Raw genomic sequence first — 7858 nt, 5'->3', positions numbered from 1 at the left:
GGGCGGAGGGCGGAGGCGGAGGCGGAGGCGGAGGGCGGAGGGCGGAGGCGGAAACTAACTTAGTTGCTCTACCCCCCCCCGTTACCAAGGTACAATTCGACACCGAGAAGCTGGTGTCCGGTAGCAACGACAAGACGATCAAAGGTACGGTACCACTCGCATTTGCTCCCCTCCTGCTGCGCTGTAACTGACATAGAGGCGTAAATGTGCCATCACATGATGATTGGCGCAATCTAGTGTGGGACGTCGATACGCTGGAACTGTGGCACACCATCGAACCCTCCCTGGGCATGGTCCGAATGGTGCGCCGCCCCACCGCCAGACTTACATGAACTGGTCGGCCAAGTTCTCCGCAATTGCGACTCACTCGTATGCAATCACTGCGTGCGCACACACGCCACACGCCACACGCCACACGCCACACGCCACACGCCACACGCCACACGCCACACGCCACACGCCACACGCCACACAGGGGCAATATCATGACAACGTCCTAGTGGCGGGAGGCACTGAGGGGCAAAGCGTGTGCGCCATCACCTTCGACACGAGCGAACCAGCGCGGAGCAGCAGGCCGCCTGCCGCCAAGCAACCAGCACCCCCACAAAGCTTGGACCTCTTCCCGTGAAAAAGGCGTCCGCTTCACCACCCTTTCGTTTCCGGGGCTGTCTCAATCCTGGTCGTGCTACCACTTGGGGTGCGAACGGTTCACCCCTAGAGGTGCTGTGGGCTGTCCACCGTTTGCTGGCTGCGCACGTTGCCGGTGTTGAGTACCCCGCGCCTCTCCAGCAGCATCGCGTGACACTGCAGTGGCCAGAGCAGCAGTGAGTCGGTGCAGAACGCGGGTGTAGGGGTGAGTGGGTGCTCGAGCACCTCTTCGGCGGCTACGGGCTTGTGCTCGACGCCCTTGGGCACCACAAAGAAGTCGCCTTCGTGCAGGTCGATGTCCCTTTCGCCTCCGTCGTGTTCTCGCACCTTGATGACCAGATCACCCTGCATTTGGTATGTGGTGTAGAAGAGAGAGAGAGTTACGATGGGCTATATCTTCCCAGGCCAGCTGGAAGTGAGCGGGTACCTTGATGACGAGGAACAGCTCGTCTTCGTGCTCGTGGTGATGCCACACGAACTCGCCCTTCAGCTTGGCCACCTTCACATCGAAATTGTCCACCTGACGTGGAGATAAAAAAGTCAAGATCGCTCCTGTGAATATCATGGCCAGGAGGAGTGGCGCACCTCGCCCACGATCTTAGGGCTCCAGTGCTCGGTGAAGAGGGAGAGCTTTTCTGCCAAGTTCACCTTGGCCATCGCCGCTGCTGCGGTCGTCGGCGTACCTGGCTTACGGTCAGGCTCGAAAGCAGCCCAAACCACTTCGCCGTAGATCTATATGGCCGGAATGAGGGAAGGGTTCACTCTGTGCGGATGAGGGCCGAGAGTAGAGTTGAGGAAGTACCTCAAAGCCGAGGCTCTGGAGGAGCGTCTTGGAGGCATCGTTGACGGATTCGGTGAAAGCGTGGGCGCCCACGTGCTCGGGCTGGAGGTATGGCCGGACGTAGTCGAACGCCTTGCGCGTCTGCTCCGCCGCGATGACTTTTCCCAGCCCTGCAACGCCGACGGATAGTCCACGCGCACGATGAGGCGAGAAAGAACGAAGCAAAGAACGAAGACGGCCGAACCTTTCCTTCTTTGCGATTCTTGCACCCAGAAGAAGCCGAGCGCCATGTAGGAATGCACGCCGATCCACGCCACCATCTCCTCGCCTGGTCGATGGTCGCACAATTCGGACATAAAACAAACCTCACACAGATTATAGAGGGGTTAGGACCTCACCTTGCCGAATGCATGTGGACGGGGCGTGGCCCACACACGTGGCAATGTAGTCGTCTTTCTCCTCGCTCGAGTACTTCCACTGGGACACCACCAGCTCCGTGTCCGACGGATCTGTCGCACCTCTCCCGTGTGAGCAAAAGAACGAAAAAGGAAGAAAGAACGAAGACGGCGCGCGTACTGCTGGGCGAGATGGTGTCGAGCCGGAGCGATTGGGCGAGGAGCTGAGCCGATGGGTCGGGCTGCGGCACGAAGCGGGCCTCGGGGCAGTGGAGTGCGAGACACGGCAGGAGCCACGACTCCCGCGCACCGGCGGCCGCCGCACGCTCCCGCACGAGGGGCAGCCACTCCTGGGCCAGGCCCGACACGTGCACTCCGCCGCTGGCGGCCATGAACTCGACCTGGTCCAGCAGCGCGCGCACGACCGCCTCGCCGGCCGGGCCGGTCCGCGGTGGTACGAAGAGGGACACGTTGGGCGACGACACAACGTTGCCGTTGCCCCGTGGCTTCACCAGCAGCACGCCGCGCACCTCGTCGCCCTCGGCCTCCGACCGCGGCGACCTGGCCACGAACCACCGGTGGTCGGCGCTGCGCGGCGCTCCGTGGGCCGTCTCCAACCACAACAGCGGCCCTTCAGCGTGACGTCAGCACAAGCACGGCTGGGGGAAGGAGAGAAGGTCATTGAAAAGAAAACGGACCAAAGAGCTTCCAGGAGTGGGGCAGGTGGTCCACCAGGAACGAGCGAGCCTGAGCCCAGCGCAGGCTTGCCGCTGTTGTTGACAGCGCCTCCACATGCACGCGTGCGGCTGCTGCATCTTCCGCCTCGAGCTTGTCGGCAATCTTGTTCCGCTGCCTCATCGTCGCTTTAGTTATGTTTTTATTATTTCAATTTATTCCAATTTACGATTTTTAAGGGCACAGTATCCCTAGCCCAAATTTTTTGCGCGGCTGCCCCCCCAAGCAGACCTGCCGTTGCCAAGAAATGTGAAGTATGTCTGAAAAAACTGGGTTCACCAAATAAAAGTGAATTTATTCAAGGAAGGACTTCATGAAGGTCGGTGTGGGTCTTTTGGCTTCAGCCGTACAGCCAAAGGAAGAAGGGAGGAAGGGATGCAGAATGACTCTGATCACACTTGCCTTCTCCAGGAAGCTGCTTGTCGTCAGACAGATGCCCTGCTTTGGGCTCACAGGAAGAGACAAGATGAGTGAAGGAAGGTAGAGAGAGCAAAGAAGAGAAAGGAGAGGGAGGAAGAAAAGAAGAGGTTGGAGAGAGAAGAGCAAGTGAAGAAGCAAGCTATGGCTGAGGTGGCCAACGCAGCCATCCAGCCCATAGCCATTAAGCTGCACATGGTTGAGGAGAGGGCACATGAGGTAAAGAAACAGCTCAGTTCTGCCCTCCACAACATGAAAAAGCAGCACAAAGACTTCAAGCAGCAGCTTCAAGAAGCCAAGCAGCAGCGCCAAGCAGTCGAGTGGCAGGCCAAGCAGCAGCACCAAGCAGCTGAGTGACAGGCCAAGCAGCAGCACCAAGCAGCTGAGTGGCAGATTGAGCAGCAGCGCCAAGTGGCCAAGCAGCAGGCTGAAGAGCAGCACCAAGCTTCCCAGTGACAGCTTCTTGAGACACAGCAGCAACTGCATGCTGCTGATGAGCGACATCAAAAGCAGGAGAGAGAATGGGAGAGAGAGAAGGAGAAGAAGGAAAAGGAAAGTGAGAAACAACAAGAAAAGGAGCAACAAGCAAGATGGAAGAGGGAGGCCGACTGGTGGGCAGCAAGACAACAAGCAGCAACACCACTGACCCCCCCAGTGACTGCCCCTCGAACATGGGCATGTGAGAGAGACCAGCCACAACATGACTGGGCCCTCCTTGAGCTGCATCAGCTCACTGCCTTCATTTGTCTCCTCGCCTGCCCCTTCTGTCTTCAGCTCTCCCTCCACTGCATTAGATGGAGGGAGGAGAATGGGGGCTTCTTGATGAGAGTCCGCTGCAACCAGCAGGACTGTACATTCAAGACCCCCTTCTCCTCCTCCTCATGCATCTTTCCCACTTCCCACTGCTGGGACGCACCAACATGCCTTGCCATTGCCTGGGGCATCCAGGGTCTCAGCTTTGAGGCACTCAAGACTGTCTTCACCCTGGGGGGTGGGGTGCCTCTCCTCAGCAAATCCAAGTTCACACGGCTGATGCGTGAGCAGGTATGTGATGCTGTCAATTTAGTCTTAATCAAGTTCTTAATTGACCAATGTATTTTAAAATCTTTAGATCGCTCCCACACTGACAGTCCTGGGCGATGTATCCTGCACCAAGCAGCTACGCCACCTCCAAGGCCACACCAAGGCCAACATTGCCCTCAACACACACTACTCATCATGCCACAATGACAGTCAACAGGGACCCCAACCACTACACCAAGGGCCTTGCCAAGCACGTGACCAACCTGTGCCATGAGCATCCAGCGCTCAACATTGTCATGGCAAGTCTGAAGGCCCATTTTCTTGTTGGTCTGTACTTCCCCTCCCCTATTCTCATGTTACACAACCCCTCACCCTCATGTTCTCACCCGAACCCCCAATGCCCCTTTCGTGAGCACAGGTATCAAAAAATTCAAGAAGAACGAGCTGGGTTTCACCACACACATGAAGGCCTTCATCCCACACATCACAGACCAGCACCATCATTGGTGCAGCCACAGCACGCAGCCCCCCAAGCCACCAAAGGTACTCGCCTTCACCCTCACACCCTCATACTTGCACCCACAAATATCTGTTTCTTTATTTTGGTTTTTATTATTTTAAAATATGGTCTTCACTTGGTGTGATGTAGGTTGATGCCAATGAACACCCAGAAGTGATCAAGAAGCTCAAGGACCTCATCAAGGGCTACATCAATGACTGCCAGTGCTACATGCATGGGTTTTCAACAATTCAGAACAAGTCCCTCAATGGGACAGCAGCCAAGCATGTTGACAAGCAGCACCAGTGGACCATCATGTATGGGGCACTCTTTGACGCCAGCATCATCAAGCGCAACAACAGTTCTCTATTCTTTTACCACTAGTTCATTTTGTGTTTCCTGATTTTCCTAACCTTTTCTATTTTCCTATTTGCAAATCATTGCTCAACCTCTTTTGCCATCTCAGTCTACACATTTCTGCTGGCCAGCACAGCTGGTGGGACAGGCTGGTTGAGGTATTGCCTTTTACAAATAACATGCTCATTTTATTTATTCATTTTTATTGCTGCACCACACATTTTTAGGTGCATGAGAAGCACAACACTCACAACCACCACCCAGATGTTCAACACAAGCACTTCCTCTTCAAGGTGAGGGCGAAAGAGGAAACAGGTGTGCATAATCTGTTCTTTTTAGGTTATTTTTATACTTTGTTTTCTCAATTTTTCTAATACTCTTTGACATAGGGCGGTGGCGTGATAGTGCTCCATGCCACCACAAACCAGTCTATGGAGGGCCAAAGACAGCAGTGTGGGTGGCCCAGACCATCCATGGCCAACGCCTGGGAGAATGTACACCCTCGTGCCCTTGCCCTCGCTCTCGCCCTCGCCCACGCCCACACTTGTGCCCATGCCTGCGCCCACACTTGCGCCTGCACCCACGCCAATGCCCTTGTGCTTGCACTTGCGCTTGTGCCCTCACTTAACATGTCATACTATTTTGTTTGTGTTCACAGTGAAGAAAGACCACCTCAAGGCCTACCTTCGCCACCATAATGCCCCATTTAAGAACAGTGTGAAGCTGGCTGAGCTGTGACAGCTTGTCATTGAGCATGTCATGAACCCACTGGTGTGTCCTTTTTCCCCCAATTTTGATCTTAAAATACATTCAAGTCTTGACTCACTCTCATCTCAGTCACCCTCAACGCCATCATTGCTCTCAGCACCACCCTCTTCATCCTCTTCTTCTGCCAAGTCCTCTTCCTCTTCCCCTCCATCCTCCTGCTCTTCATCTCCCTCTGCTTCTGCTTCCTCCTCTTCGCCCTCCTCTTCCTCTGCCACCCTGTTGCCCTCAGCAAAGCATTGGCAGATTGCTGAGGCTTCGCCCACATACAAGTGCACTTGGCCCAACTGTGGCCAAGTGTACAAGGCAAAGGGCTGGCTTGACTGTCATGTCAAGAGCCACCATTCCACAGTGGTGGCCCCAGTACAGATGGACAAGGCATTCCTCTGTCACTGCCAGCTTCAGCCACAATGTACATCCCCACTTCCACCTATCTTTTTGGAGAATATCTTATGGTTTGTTACTAACCCTCTATTTGATCACCAACAGGTGGACTGCAGCCAACTTTCACTGCACTCTTTACAGAGGCAGACCTCAATGATCCAGAGGTGGAAAGCAACACCATCCTTGACGATGTGGGCGTGTGCAGCAGGCCTTGGCAAGCAGCAGTGGCGACGGCAACAGCGGCCATGGACATAGAGGGAGTTGTTGGGTTGCCCAACCTTGTCAACTGGTATGTGCACCTTCTCTTGTCATTATCCACCAGCACCCTTTCTAACTTTGTTGTCCCACGCAGATGGGCGCGAGAGAAAAGGGACCGTCGGAGGGAAAAGGCTGGATTATTTTTATTTTAATAATAAAAATAAAATTCTTCATATTCCGTAGCGACGGCAACTTGCAGGCGGTCGGACTTGGGCAGAGGGGGCAGATACGAAATTGTCTGCTGTTTGCAAAAAAAATTTCGCCAGGGCCCTAGGGATACTGTGCCCTTAAGAGATTGGTTCGAAAATCAAAGGCCGGTAATTACGGCATCTCGGCTGGCGGGCCACCAGCGGAGGCGCTCCTCTGGCCCCAAGAGGGCAGGAGCTGGGCGCTCTGCTCGACGAACTGCTTTGCGTCTTCAGTGTAGGTGTGCACGAAGCCCACCTGGAGCGCGCAGTGGTCGCTGAACTTCCAGAGCGGCTGGTCGAGGTCGCTCTCGGAGAAGGCGAACCCGTGGTCGTCGGCCATCTTCGACTGCCGCAGCTCCCGTCCGAAGTGACCGCGCACCTCACGAAGTGGGGTGGCCTTGTCCAGCAGCACACGGCGATGCTCGTTGGAGGTGTACCCGTGGCTGATCATGAAGACGTGGACACCGTGTTCGCACTCGGCCTCTTCCTTGGCGGCCCGCCCCACGCGCGAAGGCTGTAGGTCGGGGAAGCTCGGAAGAGGGTGCAACTTGGAAACCTTGGACACGACCTGGTTTTGACCGATCGGGCAAAATCAAATGATTGATTATTATTAAATTATAATAATCAAAACTTGGACACGCCTACGTACTGAGGAGACGTCAATAAAGCCATCGGCCCTGGGGGAGCAAGACGCTATGGTCAGCAGAACTGCCACAAGAACGAGAGACGCACGAATCATTTTCATCTCCGTCATGGCCGGCAGTTCCGGAGCAAAACGTTAGAAAAATAAATTAATATATAAGTGCCCAATGATTGATTTATTATAGACTTTTCTTTTTGTGTTCGAAATAAAAAATTTATTTTTATTTTCATTGTTTCACTTCGAAACTACGGAGGTTTTTTTTCTCCCGTACGAAATGGATTCTTGTCGACACACCCGCACGCGGTCATCGGGTCCTTGAATTCACCGCAAACAGCTCTTTGGCAGGCAAACAGCTGTGGCTGCCCCCCTCCCACGAAGTGGATTCTTGTAGACAGCTTGAAATTGAATTTATTCCAGGTAGCCGAGGCGCAAGAACGTGGCTCACGCCTTGGGCCAAGGGGCCACTCTGTTCAACATTCATGCAGCTTGTTGTTCTTGTCATCATCATACTTGGTCTTTTAGGCACTCTTGCCTATACACTGACACCTCCTCCACCCCAGTGTCACCACAATACCTGTGGTCAGACTTTCTCCTCCACATCAAACCACACCAAACATGAGAAGAAGGTAGAGCACACATGTGTTGCTCCATGCAACTTGTGCATCACCCACCCTGTGGTACATCCTTTGCAGCCTGTCTTAGAGGGCTGAGACATGTGGTTAACTGAAGGGGGGGGGTAATCACCACCAGTCTTGAAAATGGAAA

The 7858-nt window shown here is 54.4% G+C and overlaps 3 protein-coding genes and 2 pseudogenes across 3 annotated transcripts in view; 3 read left to right on the top strand and 2 right to left on the bottom strand.

Moving 5' to 3' along the window:
• Window positions 1-628, top strand: part of ACA1_373430 (WD domain, G-beta repeat-containing protein) — a gene marked incomplete at both ends in the record, with an annotated part of 2497 nt that extends 1869 nt beyond the window's left edge. Inside the window, 3 exons of the mRNA XM_004334255.1 lie at window positions 90-144; window positions 238-302; window positions 476-628. Of these exons, the coding sequence (XP_004334303.1) occupies window positions 90-144; window positions 238-302; window positions 476-628 (273 nt within the window). The remainder of the gene's footprint in view (window positions 1-89; window positions 145-237; window positions 303-475) is intronic.
• An 86-nt stretch (window positions 629-714) lies between these two features.
• Window positions 715-2682, bottom strand: ACA1_373420 (annotated as a pseudogene).
• Window positions 2683-2941: 259 nt separating this feature from the next.
• On the top strand, window positions 2942-3622 carry ACA1_373410 (annotated as a pseudogene).
• Window positions 3623-4202: 580 nt separating this feature from the next.
• Window positions 4203-4882, top strand: ACA1_373400 (uncharacterized protein; the record flags this gene model as incomplete). Its single annotated transcript, XM_004334254.1, has 3 exons — window positions 4203-4302; window positions 4418-4542; window positions 4649-4882. The coding sequence occupies 3 exons, from the start codon at window positions 4203-4205 to the stop codon at window positions 4880-4882; spliced, it is 459 nt and encodes a 152-aa protein (XP_004334302.1).
• Window positions 4883-6583: 1701 nt separating this feature from the next.
• On the bottom strand, window positions 6584-7204 carry ACA1_373390 (uncharacterized protein; the record flags this gene model as incomplete). Its single annotated transcript, XM_004334253.1, has 3 exons — window positions 6584-6964; window positions 7100-7158; window positions 7183-7204. The coding sequence occupies 3 exons, from the start codon at window positions 7202-7204 to the stop codon at window positions 6584-6586; spliced, it is 462 nt and encodes a 153-aa protein (XP_004334301.1).
• Window positions 7205-7858: the final 654 nt, after the last annotated feature.

Source organism: Acanthamoeba castellanii, assembly GCF_000313135.1.
Source record: "Acanthamoeba castellanii str. Neff unplaced genomic scaffold scf7180000084679, whole genome shotgun sequence".
Classification (NCBI taxonomy): Eukaryota; Discosea; order Longamoebia; family Acanthamoebidae; genus Acanthamoeba; species Acanthamoeba castellanii.
The sequence above is the reverse complement of the archived record's forward strand: the minus strand, read 5'-3'. Positions and strand labels throughout refer to the sequence as shown.